The sequence below is a fragment of the Nannobrachium achirus genome (assembly GCF_963921795.1).
Source record: "Nannobrachium achirus genome assembly, chromosome: 17".
Lineage (NCBI taxonomy): Eukaryota > Metazoa > Chordata > Actinopteri > Myctophiformes > Myctophidae > Nannobrachium > Nannobrachium achirus.
The window spans coordinates 38,071,061-38,087,599 of record NC_137824.1 but is presented as its reverse complement, the minus strand read 5'-3'; the positions used below and the strand labels follow the sequence as shown (position 1 = coordinate 38,087,599).

At 41.6% G+C, this 16,539-nt stretch overlaps 1 protein-coding gene across 1 annotated transcript in view; it reads right to left on the bottom strand.

Moving 5' to 3' along the window:
• The window catches only part of rxfp1 (relaxin family peptide receptor 1), a gene marked incomplete at both ends in the record, with an annotated part of 108,736 nt that extends 94,489 nt beyond the window's left edge, over positions 1–14,247 (bottom strand). The window contains one exon of the mRNA XM_080746718.1: positions 14,163–14,247. Within this exon, the coding sequence (XP_080602844.1) occupies positions 14,163–14,247 (85 nt within the window). The remainder of the gene's footprint in view (positions 1–14,162) is intronic.
• Between the last annotated feature and the right edge of the window lie 2,292 nt (positions 14,248–16,539).

The following is a 16,539-nucleotide window of genomic DNA, read 5'->3' as shown; positions in this document are numbered from 1 at the left end:
GGAATTGCTTGCGGTTTGTGGGAGAGCGCCCTCTATCGGAATCACTGAAAACACAGACATGATGTAGATCCCTGTCATTGGCAGTCAACCATTCTAATAGGACATGATGTAGATCTACGTCAATGGCGGTAAATGTGTTACATTTATACAGTGGCGTCAGTTCAGCAAAAGCTAGGGTATGGCAAAGATGGGAGTCCTCATGGAAAAGAGGCATTACATTTTGTATAACACGGTTCTATTGTGAAAATAGCAGATTTACATGCTCACAATGCCTCGCGCTGTGAGGCGTTGTGAGCATGTAGATCGGCTATTTTCACAATGTCTGAAAAAACAGTTTTTTACACAGGTTTCTATGGTTTCTTGGGCTGGATATGGCAGCCTGGAATGGTTGTTCAAGTGCAGCAACTTGGCATGTTAGTAAATGTGCTACAATTAACAATAATGCATTGCACCTGTGCAGCTGACCTGCGGAACCTGGGAATATACCATAAAGATGGGGAGAATACAAGTGTGGAGAATATAATTATAATGCCTTGTTAAAGTGACCATTTAAAAAAAAAAGTTGCATTTGTAGTTATTTTACTGTAATTTAACAACATAATAACCAGCACAGATAGACAAAGAGACATTCATGGATTTATATTTAAAAGTAACTTTTATTTCCCCCCCCTGGACCCAGGGTATGGCAGCTGCATACCCTTGCCATACCCAATTGACGCCCCTGCATTTATAAGCAAAATAATCACTATAAGATTTATGTTTTTGATGCAATTCACATTTATATACATTTATTGGAATTGCATGTAGAGAGCGACCTTTATAGCACACACCTCCAGGAGCTATATTACTTCTGCCCACAGGCAGCGCCACAAATGCACAAAGTTGCACCATCTGTCGTACAAACTTTATTTCCCCCCACAGCTTCCTTCCTGACACAGCCCTGGGTAGGCAACCCAGCCTGGCGGAGATCTGCGCTCTGAGTGTGATCTCCCCACCACTCCATTGTATTGGCTGTGACTCACCAACTGACCCAGCCTGTTTCACTAGGAATGACATCATGATATGGTCAGCCTGTCTTTAACCAAAGATGTTTAATATGCCATCCTGGTTGGAGCCACTAGAGTGCGACATGGTACACAAGGCCCCCTAAGTAACCTACTGCTACAAACATTTGGCATTGTGACAAACAGAGCTATGACGCGCTAACGGTAACCTGCCGACACAGGTGAATGCTAACCTGGTGAATGCTAACCCAAAGCCTAAACCCTAACCCTATACCTAACCGGACTACTGGAACCTCGAAATATTGAGATTTTGCAAAGAACTAATAGCCTATAGAGTTTAAAGGACAACTCCAGACTAAATAATATCTAGGCTAATTTTCCTATATTAATACCAAATGACTGTCCATCACATCAGGTCTATTAGGCAGAAATGCCCCTGTTGTCTAGTTTCCCCAGCAGAACCCAACAGCCCTCATAGCATAGAGTGGAGTCCATAAGCCTATATCGCTTTTACCCTATTTGTTGCGGTCAAAAGTATTTTTTTAATCAGTCTGTTTCTAGTTGTCATTACACACGCATCCATGCCATCGTTGTCCCACACGAGCCGCCACACTCTGCTAAACAGATGTTATGCTGTTTTGAGAAGTCCTGGAAAAGATGCCCTGTGATTGGTCAGTACAGTCACTTTGATTGGCAGTTGTGCCGAATGCTCGCCCAAAACATGATTTATGAGACTGTGGCGGCTTGTGTGGGACAACCAAGGCATGGATGTGTTTGTAATGACAACTAGTAACACATTCATGGAAGAATAAATCACCTTTGACCACAGCAAATAGTGTAAAAGCGATAGGCTTGATGTTGAATGAGCCTAGAAGCTATTTACTGTGGAGTTGTACTTTAAGTGGCAGTATGTTCCTGACTAGTGTGGGGCTACTGGCTAGTGCCCAGCGTCAGATCAATAGGTCAAACAACTGTGGGAGTCATTAAACAGTGGCATTGCGAGTGTGAGAAAGCAGTTTGAGTGCGTGGGAACACCTCATTAGTGCATTACAGCACTCTTGGGAGCTTGAGGGTGTGTTCACATTTTCTTGACAGGAAATGAATGACCAGAATTACATAGTTGATGACAGGGTGTCAGGCAAATGTGCCTAAAACATATTCACCTAAACGCATTTGGTCGCCTGGCATTTTCTCCGTGGAGGAGAGTCTTTTCACCTACCTGTCTGAGTCATTTCGCCTAATCTCAATTCTGCTGTCAGACTGTTTGCATATTATCCCTTTGTTATTTAAATATTATAGTGACTGTGACATTGGTGTTACCTGTCAAACGGTGACCATTACACACGGCTATCCTATGCACTCCATAGTAATCACATCAAGATTAGAGCTATTGGAATCAGGTGCGTCCAAATAATTAATTCATGTTCCGATACTATAAACACCATGGACATGGTAATTCTTTGGTGCAGTATTGTGCAGTATTGTAGGCCTACAATGAACAGTATTGTATATTATTTTAACATTAGGCTATATGCCTACAAAATATGTATTTGCCTTTAGGCCTATAACTTATATATAAGATATGTGCTACACCAAAATGGTCACCAGCACTTTCGCCTATAACATATTCGCCTACACGCATTTGGTCCGTTCGCCTGGCATTTTCGCCTTGGAGGAGAGTCTTTTCACCTACCTGTCTGAGCCATTTCGCCTACCCTCAATTTTGCTGTCAGACTGTCCATGTTTGCAAATTATCTCTTTTTCTTATTTAAATATTATAGTGACTGTGACAGTGGTGTCAAGTGAATCTAACAGTTTACTTGACATTTATTATTTACATCACATTTTATTCCTAAAAAATGGCAAAATAGTTTTTTATGCCTGTTGACAGGCAAGGTTGATTCTATAGGCTATTTAGGTGTAGCATATCTTATATAGACCTATATAGGCTAATAGCCTACATATATATTTTGTATAGCCTAATGTTAAAACAATATAGGCCTACAATACTGTTCATTTTACAATACTGTTCAATACTGCACCAAAGAATGTATAGTATCGGGACATGGATTAATTAATTATTTGGGCGCACCTGATTCCAATAGCTCTGTATTTATGTGATTACTATGGAGTGCATAGGATAGCCGTGTGTAGGTTTGACATGTAACACCACTGTCACAGTCACTATCTATCTATAAATGCGACAAATCTCTGTCTGTTTGTTTGTAATCCGCGTATCTCGAGAACCGTTCGTCCCACCGGCTTCAGATTCGGCACGCGCGTTCCCCGCCGCCGCGCGGAGTGCAGTGCCAGGCCTCGACCCGACCCGACTCGCGGTTTTCCGAAACCGGCGCGAAACGTTCGGAATCTCCTTATGCGGAGCTGATTGTTGACATCAGGCTGTTCCGGAGGAAATCGGCGCAAGCGCTGAGTCATTGTGACATCACTTCATAAAAGGCTCTGACATCACGTACGCCACATGAGTCAACACAAAATCTCTGTGAATGTGTATGTATGTATGTAATCCGCGTATCTCGAGAACCCTTCTTCCCACCGGCACGCGTGTTCTCCAGATATGGGCATAAAGTCTGACATCAGAGTTTTCCGCAACCGGTACTGTGTGTGCAGAGATCTTCATATATGGGCATAAGTGGACAAAGACAAACAGATGGTCAAAACGGGTCCTATGACAACAGGTATATTGGGGTTTGCATTAAAGGGTGGGGCATTCATGGGGTTTGCATTAAAGGGTGGGGCATTCATTCCCTATTTCAAATTCGGCACGTGCGTTCCCCACCGCAGCAGGTAGTGCAGTGCTCGGCCTCAACCCGACCCGACCCACGATTGTTTGAAAAAGCGACAGAAATCTCATATATGGGCATAAAATGGACGCAGATAAACAGATATCTCCATATATGGCATATATGGGCATACAATGGATGCAGAATCACAAAGATCTCCATATACGGGCATAAAAGGGACACAGACAGACAGATACAGAGATCTCCATATATGGGCATAAAATGGATGCAGATAGACAGATATCTCCATATATGGGCATATATGGGCATAAAATGGACCCAGAACTATAACTGCAGTGATCTCCATATATGGACATAAAATGGACACCGACAGACAGATACAGATATCTCCATATATGGGCAAAAATGGACACAGGCAGACAAATGGTCAAAACGGGTCCTATGAAAACAGGTATAATGGGGTTTGCATTAAAGGGCGGGGCATTCATTCCCTATTTACATTGTTCCGAGTTGGCCAGGTCGCCGACTAGACGCTGGGCCGCCCGAAGGGCACAAAATCTCTGTGAATGTGTATGTATGTATGTAATCCGCGTATCTCGAGAACCCTTCTTCCCACCGGCACGCGCGTTCTCCAGATATGGGCATAAAGTCTGACATCAGAGTTTTCCGCAACCGGTACTGTGTGTGCAGAGATCTTCATATATGGGCATAAGTGGACAAAGACAAACAGATGGTCAAAACGGGTCCTATGACAACAGGTATATTGGGGTTTGCATTAAAGGGTGGGGCATTCATGGGGTTTGCATTAAAGGGTGGGGCATTCATTCCCTATTTCAAATTCGGCACGTGCGTTCCCCACCGCAGCAGGTAGTGCAGTGCTCGGCCTCAACCCGACCCGACCCACGATTGTTTGAAAAAGCGACAGAAATCTCATATATGGGCATAAAATGGACGCAGATAAACAGATATCTCCATATATGGCATATATGGGCATACAATGGATGCAGAATCACAAAGATCTCCATATACGGGCATAAAAGGGACACAGACAGACAGATACAGAGATCTCCATATATGGGCATAAAATGGATGCAGATAGACAGATATCTCCATATATGGGCATATATGGGCATAAAATGGACCCAGAACTATAACTGCAGTGATCTCCATATATGGACATAAAATGGACACCGACAGACAGATACAGATATCTCCATATATGGGCAAAAATGGACACAGGCAGACAAATGGTCAAAACGGGTCCTATGAAAACAGGTATAATGGGGTTTGCATTAAAGGGCGGGGCATTCATTCCCTATTTACATTGTTCCGAGTTGGCCAGGTCGCCGACTAGACGCTGGGCCGCCCGAAGGGCGGCCCAGCTTCTAGTAATATTTAAATGACAAAGAGATAATATGAAAACATGGACAGTCTGACAGCAGAATTGAGGGTAGGCGAAATGGCTCAGACAGGTAGGTGAAAAGACTCTCCTCCACGGCAAAAGTGCCCCACGAAAAGACCTGGCGAAAATGTTATAGGCGATTATGCCTGACACCCACCAAAATAGCCTAAATAGCCTATAGAATCAACCTTGCCTGTCAATGGCGGTTTTAAATGTTCTAGGCCGGGTCCGTCTGTGGGCAGACAGACAGACAGGCATCTGTATTGATGTGATTATGGAATGCATAGGATCTCTATCCTATGCATTCCAAATTACATCAACGTGTGTAATGGTCACCGTTTGACTAGTAACACCACTATCATAGTCACTATAATATTTCAATTACAAAGGGATAATATGCAAACATGGACAGTCTGACAGCAGAATTGAGGGTAGGCGAAATGGCTCAGACAGGTAGGTGAAAAGACTCTCCTCCACGGCGAAAATGAAAGGCGAAAGGACCAAAAGCGTTTAGGCGAATATGTTGGTGACCGATGACAGTATCCTTTAAACATTGGCCTACCATAGTTTCTTTGTTTATGGTGGGGGTTGGTGTATATCTTTATTCACATTTTGCTCCAGTGTTTTTCAGACATATTGCACTCTTGTAAGTTGACAGCATATATACATAATACATATATACATTATCCATATATCTACACATTATGAATGGATACAGTGAATATGATGATATGATGAGTTGAGTCTGTGGTTGAATGTGCTCCTCATTCCCGTTAGCACATCATAGTGGGGATGAGATGAGAGACTGGAGGGATGTACTGTATATTATAATATTATAATATAATATACATCCCTCTGAAGATGTAATTAAATTATACAAAACGTAGTGGAACTATAGTTTGTCAGTCAGGAGAGAGTTAGAATACAAGAGACATGATGTGTCTTCCAAAGTACACTTTGAATACATAACTGAAAATCTGCAGTTGTCAAAAAAGGATGCCTTGTAGAGCAGACACACTATAGCTACAGTAAGATTCAAATTTAGAAAGTGTCATTTTGAAGGTTTATTAGTATTCTTAGTTTATTTATTTTTTGTTAAAGACAATTCTGGTTCAGGTGTTGATAAAGTAATTTCAGAATTATATTGGGTGATTTATTCCTCCTTGTAATGTTTACACAGTCTCCACCATAGCATTTGCAGAGAGGAAAGCAAGGGAGGCGATTGTTTGAGTGTGTCCCTTGACGAAGGTATCATACGACAACCAGCAGGAAAGAGCTTCTTCACATGTCAGCTACTTCCTACGCGATGCTGCTCATACAGTAGGAGTTCCTTGATGGACATGGTGAGTTTCATCTCTGGAGGGCTAAGACTCTCACTTATGTAGCATACAAAATGTCATATTCTACAGAATGTAGGTCACTCTTCTGTCAAGTTTTATTCTTTAGTAAGACACAAAACCCATAAGACAAATATGGATAAATTCTCCTTCTACAACACTGCCACCCAGGTGTGGAATTCCTTGACTACCTCCCTTAAAACATGTAGCTCGCTGGCATCCTTCAAAACTACCCTGAAAGCTCACCTTTCAGGAGGCCAGAGAAGGAGGTAGTTATCACTTCTCCCATAGACAGGCGAGAAGCGAGCACCCCCCCCCCCCTTACCATAGCCCCACCACCTTGTTTCCCTGATCCTGTGTTTTTATAACTGCGATATTATTGAATGTTTTCTTTGCTTATTTATTATGTCCATGAATTAAATACCAAGGGCTTCCAACGTAAAAAAAAAAGTCTGTAAAAGGTTATTTGGGATATTCCTCTTAGGCAGGATGTTTAACTGTATACATTTCAATGGAAATACAGACAGTAAAATACAGACAATAAAGTAAATGTACCTAAAAATCGTACTTAAAGGAGCTATAGTCAACTTTTTCTTGAAAAACAGACGCTAAAATAAAAATAATGTTTCGAAAATATTTTATAAAAAAATAAGCTTCATATAGGCCTATGTGTTTCTATTAAAAAATGACCACAAAAAGCGTAAAAGAGAAACATCACTCAACACAACCGTAGAAAAGGTCCAGACTGTGCTCCCTGATACAATATACGTCTTGGTTCCAAGGGTATTCAATTTTCTCGACTATAATTGAAGCCAGGCCCCAGCCACCCCGTATGTGTGTGTGGACTGCAAACTCATAGCAGTAGCACAGCAGTTGTCCTATTGTCTTCAAACACGCTCATGGCTCTGGCATACAACCATTTACTTTTCCGCCTTCACAAGTGTCTCCACCTCTAAAAATCAATAAATCTTTGCACTGTAGGTGGCGCGCATGCACAAATAGGTTTTCATTTAGCCACAAGGCAAAGTTTCGAGTTATGCAGCCCATGTGGTGGACAAACTGTGGTGAATGCCAGTGATTGCAGATGTAGGACAGTACCTTGCCTTGACTGTCTGTAGCCATTTTCTTTAACATTCCTGGCACCTGAAGACTCTCAACACACAACAAATTTGTGGACAAATTACCTTGGCTGAATGCCAAATATAAATGCATGCAGTCTACATCCAACCAACTCCAACCACAGTTACAGTATGAGAGGTTGGCACTTTTAAAGTAGTTCACCCCCAAAATGACTTTTTTTCTATTGATTACTCATGTCATGGAGACTTGATTTCAATAATATTTTTGGGGTTTTTGTTGCATTCCTAAGACATTTCTTTTCTTTTTCTTTTTTAAGTACGCTTAAGTTTTCCCCATCCACTGCCATTCATTCGGGTCCCCATCCAGGGCCATGCATCCGGGTCCCCATCCAGAATCAATGGGGGTAAATTAATTTAATCGCATTTTTGTCTTGGGAATGCGACAAATACAAAAAAATATTATTGAACTCAAGTCTCCATGGCATGAGTAATCATCAAAGTCATTTTGTTGTGAACTACTTCTTTAACCTTTCCTCCAAACTATAGTCAAGTAATCCCCACTTCCAAACAGTAACTCAAGGGAACATGTTTACCTGTTTACATCGTTTCATTGTGACTTTTGTGATCAGTTAGCCCTGTCTGGTCTCAGCTGTGTCCACTTTTGTGTGTCCACTTCAATGTGACATCCCTGCACAGATTCGTGATCCAAATAATTAGGCTGTCAGAGGATGCAAATGAATTCAACAGAAAAGATGCATAGGCCTACTTTGGATCATAGGCGATTTTAGCCTCAGCCAGCAATTGTGGTCAGGCTTAGGCCTGGCTCAGGGAAGAGTACACCCCTGCCATGCAGAGTCAATGATGGGCACCTTTATAGGTGCAATAGGCCCAAGGCCTAGCCAAAATTGATGGAATGGAACTTATATCTAATTGACCAGGTTGACCAGATGTGTGATAGGTAACTTGCAATACAACAGTGATTCTTTATTATATATATATATATATATATATATATATATATATATATATATATATATATATATATATATATATATATATATATATATATATATATTCTTTTTTTTTCTTGAAAAGTTTTGGACATACAAGGTGACAGTGTGCTACAGAGCCTGGCTTTGAGGTTCTCTCTGTCTCTTAATCCTCCTTCTCCACGCAGTGAGGTGACAGTGTGCTACAGAGCCTGGCTTTGAGGTTCTCTCTCTCCACAGTGGCTGGAGCAGACATGAAACACGAGGAGGCAGAGCCATGCATCTGTCTTGTTCAAAGAGATGAGAAACACAATGGAACCGGGATGAGCAAAATAAAACAAAATGATATACCCAGATAATGAACAGAGGATAGGGGGTAGCCGAGGTCGGACTTTGAAAGGGAGGCAATGTTTGGTGTCACACTGTTTAGTCATTATTTATTGCCCACGTGAGATGGAGCATCTCATTTGCAAGCGGGTCTTGACACACTCACAACAAACAAGACATCATTACATTCTTATTAGAACATAGTTCTAATAAAAAACAAGTTGAGGGATTAGACTTCTTCCGCACATGTTCAGTCGGGTCCTCTCTCTAACTTTATGGAACAGTATGATGTCAAGGACCACCAAAATTATAATGACTGGCAACACACTGGTCCCAGTTTGGTTCACCTGCAAACAGTTTCCACCAAGCCTGGGCAGAAAAAAGTGCAGAGAGGAGAGGAAGCTGATGTTAAGAGCCCAGAAAGTCAAAGAAGGAAACAAAACAGTCAACTTGCAAAAAAGAGGCAGAAAAAGAAAGATGCTACATCCTCTGAAAATGATCTTATACATTTTCTTCATAAATACCGTCTAAATTGCAGATCTTCAAGAAAAAACATCTCCATATTGTGTTCTGATTCTGCATGGGGATTGGGGACATAAAAAGCAGACATGTCCCAAATGATCTGAGAAGTCAGGATTATTCCAGAAAGGAAGGGTGTGAGCAGATTTTAAAGAGGGTGAGAGGTGCCAATATGTTTCAACAGCCCAAGGAGCAGGCTTTCTTTATGAAAATGCAGCTTTGAAAGTTAAAATTCCAATACATAATGAAACTGCATGGATTATGGGCCACGGACCCAAAGGTATAGCTGGGAAAACTAATGAGTATACTAAATCTTCTGATGCAGAGCAAGCCTCTTAAGTTTCACGCAAATCAGCATAACACAGCACATCTGTCCCTCCCTTCCCTAAAACATGCTAGTCATCAGTCTTATACTGTTCTCCCTCCTGGCTCCCGAGCTATTGAATCCTCAGTTAGGACTTCGAACCCCTAGAACTCATCCTTCTTTGTAGCCATTCTTGTTGCCTATTTTGATAGATGCTTATACTATGCACATGTATGTTGGCGATAGATAGACAGAGAAAGACGAACAGGCTGGTATGACAATGCATACAGCATATAATGCATATGAAAATGAAGATCTGAAAAATAACTGTAGGCACCCGTGAACTGTATAATAATCGTTCTATGTAGCCTACTGTCTTTTGTACTAAACTCAGATGTTTTTATGTAAAGTGCTGAGCCCGGGGCTCATTTTCACTGAGACAACTTGCAAGCGTGTAAGTGAACGTTTACATAAATGTCATTACTCGTTAAAAAAGTGACAATAGCTAATTGTTAACTGAGCTGATACATGGATGTATATCCTAGTTTTGTTGTAGATCTTTCACTCAGGGCAATCCTTAGTTTGATGGAGTAGATAATAGTAGTAATAACCAAACATGTCTGTGAAGTTGCTTCGTGTACGCCTCCAAAATGGTATGTTTGTTACTTGCACCTAAGAGAGAGAGTGAGAGTTAGAGAGAGAGAGAGACTGCACAAACACAGCCTCTGTGGGGAATATATTATCTGTGGATCATACTGTATGAGTCAACTGAGTGCCATGCTCTATCCTTCAATCTGCTGCACAACAAATTGAATTGAATAATATTTAAAGCTTCAAGGCAAAAACAGGTTATATATATACATATTTTTATGGACCCTCAAAGTACTAGAAATTTCACTTCCATGAGTCAGCAAACGGGTAGCTAAATTAAAATGAAATATTGTTGAGATAAGCAGCACCACCATGTTTCAATGCACAGCCATTTCAATAGGGTTACAATATGGGAAATGGTGTGCAATTATGCAGCTACTTTTCCCAAAGTACTTTACAATGAATGCATCACATTAACATATACAGTACCCACTGATGGTGAAGGCAGGTGGGAGCAGAGATTGAGCATTCCTAGAATAGTCATCATGTCTTTATTATGATTCAGAGCCCACAAAAAGTTCAGAAACGTAACTTTATTTCTCCCCTTCAGTGATACCAATTGGTATTGTGTTTCATATCATTTTTATCGTTGATTAGTCAACTTTTACAACGAGGTACAGCTTTTGTGGAATGATTAACACAGCTGAACGTGTGGGTAGCGCCTCCAAAACATTTGCCAAAATCACCCAATCGCTCTTGTTTTGAGCACACACCTACCTGCTGAGAGGTGTGAGCCAGTCACAGGTGTGTGAATGGCACCTGAGCATGTCTTTAGTCAGGGACCCACCCCTACAGGAGGTGAGATGACCTGTGATTTTCTGCCATACTTTTTATTTCAGTGTTATCTATTAGATTGGTCATTAAGGTCCACAGAATGAGAGGCCTGCTCTGCCAGAAACATCGCGAAAAAGGTTATGGCCATTTGTATATTCAATGTCCCATTGACTCCACTACACTGTGACTACACAGGAAAAGAAAAATATATATATAAAAAAAGAAGAACATCTGCTTTAAGTAGCATGTGAGGGGTCAAACTAGGGGTTCTTCATGATTCTGAATCCATTGCAAGCATTTGTTTTGCATGAAAAACATTCCTTGGGAAAGAAATCAGACACAGAAAACTGTGAAAAGTGATGAATCATCACCTTTAAAAAAAAATGATGACTCATCACTTTTCACCATTTTCTGGGGTCGAAATGTAGCCCAATGAATGTTTTTCATGCAAAACAAATGCTTGCAATGGATTCAGAATCATGAAGAACCCCCGGTTTGACCCCTCACAAGCTACTTAAAGCAGATTTCTCTCTTTTTTAAATATTTTTCTTTTCCTGTGTAGTCACAGTGTAGTGGAGTCAATGGGACAGTGAATATACAAATGGCCATAACTTTTTTTTCGCGATGTTTCCGGCAGAAAACACCCTATTCCTTGAGCTTTTGGGCTTGTGGGTCCCCGGCTACTTGCAAGTTTGCTGAGTATAATCACAATATTAGACTTGAGAGTGTGTGTTATTGAGAATATCGGCACGCCTGCTTTGCTGCAGGCACAAGCCGAATATTGCTTAATTGTTTGGTGTCAGCCCTGGTACCATTTGCAGGCAGGTGTGTGAAGCATATTGGGTTTTTTTTTTGGCAATTCTTTGAGGGGCGCTACTCACACGTTTAGCTGTGTTGCTCATGTGAATACACTATGTTGCTCATGTGAATGTACTGTGTGAATGCACTATCCTTACAAGCTGTACCTCATTGTAAAGGGCTGCGTTGTGTTGTTCCCGTCTCCCGACACGCAATACTCTGACATTGTGTTCGTCCGACTCTCTACATTACTAACCCTGACCCTAACCCTAACCGCACACGTAGCTAATACGCTACTTTGAAAGGTTCACAAGGGCAGACGCTATTCATATTTTTATTTCCGACAGCAGACGCCGTATACGTGCATTACAGGTAGAACACAGCACTGGTGGTGATGTACTGTAATTTCTCCAAAATCACAAGCTCACAAACGGGACAAGTTGCTTGTAGATCGGCTATTTTTGGTAAAGAGATTTGGTGTAGAGGGAAAAAGAGCACACCAAGTAGGCTATAGAGACAACTCATGTCTCAGTGGTTAAAAAGACCAACATTCGCCACGTCATTATTCCGACTGTCTATTATACCGACATCCCGTTGGTACGACTGGCCCCACTATAAGTAATTCTCTGCTTGTGGAGAATGTGATCTCAGAGTCTAGTCATGCTTGCACAGATTGTTCCGGAGCATTACAGGAGCAGAGCCACACTGCCAAATCCAATGCAAATAATTGCAATAAAATGGTTCTCATCTTGACGTGAGTATCTGAATGAAATAGAGATAGCTATGTTTTCACCTTGCACATAGGGGTCCCATTAAGTCCTTTTTATATTCAGAGAACAGGCCTCTGGTGTATAGTCTTATGGTAACAAGGCCACACTGGGTACTGAGATAATTCACGCCACAGAGAAGATAATTGAAATGTATAGATGTACCATTGGGTGGGTAAATTCAGGGGCAAAGAGCATAACATCCCATTTAGATTATATTCTGAACTTCAGACACCCTTGGGCTCTTGTTACAGTATATGTAATGTTGATAGCTTACAATAATATAAGTTTAGGCTCACAAGTTCCATTGTCATGGTTGTGTATTTGATTATTTGGTTTTTAAGCCACATAGCCTATGAGAAAAGTGGATTAAAAGGATTGTTTCGGCCCCCAAAAAGCCTTGAATTAATTGACGGTGGATGAAGAATCCAAAAATGAAATAACTAAAAATGTAAATTTAAAATAGGGGGCCAGGGCTAAACAGCAAAACCACATCAAACGTATTTTGAGCTTAGATTGTCTATTTTCCATATGTGCTGGGGTTCAAGTTAAAATGTCTACGTTGACAGTTGACTGTTTATAAACTCCAACATAGCTTTCAGTGTATGTGTGAATTGTCATGTGCTCATTACTTCCAAAACAACACATTTTCACTCACTTCCAGGATAAAGTCTCGCATATGAACAGGTGGCATGCGCCTGGGCGAGGGTCTGGTAGTGAGCTCATAACAGGTATGGATAATATGAGGTACAGAATACAAATATGATTTACAAACACAAATCAGTCTGCATGTATTTGTGAATTATGTTGAGTCACATAACTTTAAGCCCATACACTGTACTTAGTTGACTGGGGTCCCCTGGGGGTCTATACTTGGTTCGGTCCTTTTCTCTCTCTACACCAATATATATCAGCTATTATGACAAGCTCAGAATAGGTTAACATAAAAATGTTGGCATACAAATGTTGATATACAAGTTCCAAATACAGATACAAATACAAACACTTATATACAGATGTGAAATATACTGACAGACAGAAGATGGAAGGAGGTACTGTAGGACAGGGACGTGCTGGCCATTGGGAAAAGCGGGACAACTCTCGAAAGGCCGGTCCCTTCCTGGTCAGTCCAGGCCGGCCATTAAAAAAATGGCCGGCCCACAAAGTAAATATAACTCATGTAATTGGCCCACTGCTTGTCTCTGACATGACTTCAAGAGTAGGCTACTAAAAATAAAATGTCCAATATTCTCAATTCACTTGTCTAGGCTGCCTTAGAGAAGATGATTGGACACATACTAGGGCAGGACCCCAACAACGACTGCAATATAACAATGACCTGGGCTCTACCTCCTGAGCTACAGCCGCCCCACCATATTATATTTCAGAGGCAGGGGTGTGAGTCGTGACTGAAAGCAAAGGATATGGCATACAGGGGCCACTGAGTACCCCCAGCAAACTGCTGGGGGTAGAAGACTGTTCTGCCCTCACTGTGTTCCGTGGGGGCAGAATAGTGGAGATGGGGGACAGTCATGTCTCCAACAGCTTTAAATCAACTCAGTGTTTACTTACATAGGCCTTTAATTTCCCTGAGGATCATAGGCCATTGATGAAACTCCTCCATCCTCCAGCTCCAGTAGTTGCCATGACAGCCCTTGTGCCTTCATTTGCTGCTCCATGTAAAACGCCAGATACTTTAATTTCCATTATTCAGCGATTCAGGGGCGTGAGCCAGCCCAGGTGGTTCTAGGCTAGGGCACCCTCACTGGGTTCACACATTATTCCGACCTCTCAATTCCACTGAAGGTATATTGACCGTTTTCCTGAGTGCTCCCCTGCAGAGGCCACCGCCGCCATTGCTGCGGCGTAAACAGTAGTGTAAAGTAACTAGTAGCCTACATTTAGGCTAATTAAGTACTGCACTTAAGTACAATTTTGAGTGTTTGTACTTTACTTGAATATTTCCCATTTTCAATAATTTTACTTCTACTCCACCACTGGCTGCTGTTTACACCGCGGCAATGGTTGCGGCACTCTCTACAGGGGAACGCTCAGGAAAACGGTCTATACACTGTTCTTGCTTTCCTTTCATTAACAGTGTTCGATCGATGGTTACCACCTGAAGACATCAAATTTTCCTGGCCAAGGCTACATTCACCAAACGTGAATGGAGGAGAAGCATCGTTAGATGTAATTATAATCATAGAACTCTGGGCAACCAGTGACTTCCAGGAAAGTCTGGATGGAAACCGAGGAAGGTCGGTGACGCTGGAGAGACAGATGACCACCAGGAAGAGCCTGGCGTGGGTGTATGAGGTTAGCAACCTCATGCACAGCACTCGCGAGAGGGCACCAACTCAAGCTACAGACATTTATACAGATACCCTCAGAGTCTCCCGAGAGGGGGGGAGTATGTGAGACTCAACAATACAAACATAACGGTAACAGCCCTTAACTAATCACAGCTAACGAGATGGCTCACCTAAACAACATCAGCTGGGGAGAAATTGGAAGTAAAGTGTCGAGAACATCTGCAGGAACACAAAAGGTAAAAATACATCAAGCCAGGACCAAGTGTGGAGAAGAGGGGTCACAGGTGCAGCACACAACTTGGTTGGTGAGTTGGTGAGACGAAGGAGAACTCCAGGCAGGAATAACTCCACAGTACTGGAGAACTCTACGCACCTGTGTCACCTCAAGACCTCAGGAGGGACCCACCCAATACCTCCCCAGAGAAGCCTCTTGTTGGGAAAAAAACAAATAGAGCAGGAGAGGGGAGTTTAGCCTTGGTCAGGAGGAGGAGATGGGCAGTGATTTGGCCACCACTGCCGACCCGGCCATCAGGAGGGTGTTGTGGTTTGCGGGTCGAAACACCTTATGATCGATGGTTACCACCTGAAGACATCAAATTTTCCTGGCCAAGGCTACATTCACCAAACGTGAATGGAGGAGAAGCATCGTTAGATGTAATTATAATCATGTTATTGACACTGTCGGCACTCAAATGCGGATGTGCATCGATCAAAGCTATGAAGTCTGTTGTTCTTTTGTGATAGATTTGTGCCTGTACACTGTGAGATTTAAAATGTATCCTATTTTTCAACTGTGCTACAATTTCTGAAACAGTCCCTAAAGACTGCGCTGCTGTCCACACAATCTATAGTGACTAAAACAGACCAGAGGCTACATATGTCGAGTTCAATAGACTTGGATAGAGTAGGAGGGGCCAGGAGTATTTACCACATCAACCGAGCCTGACCAGCCAACGCTGGCACCCCCCAAAATCATATTAGAACTGGGGCCCCCCAAAATAATCATATTTGAACTGGGGGACCCCAAAATGAACTTGGCCCAAAATAATCATATTTGAACTGGGGACACTCCACCCTGACAAGCACTTGGAATTATAGGAGTTGAGGCATTATATTGTACACAAGCTCACAACTCCTCGCAACGGCATGTGAGCTTGTAGATCATCTATTTTCAAAACTTTGCCCCTTTTCTAATATTGACAATTTAGCAAATATTTGTTAGTTTTTATATAGTTTGTTGATTACTTTTGATGCAGTAATGGTCATATATATATATATATATATATATATATATATATATATATATATATATATATATATATATATATATATATACACATATATATATATATATATATATATTATTATATTATTATATTATTATTATTTTCAGGTATTAAAAAGTCCTTAAATATTGTCATCTGGGGACCCCAAAACAATTATGTGGGGACCCCCATGGGGATCAATCCTGACCCACAGGCTGAGACTGCACTACATAAACATTACAGATGCCT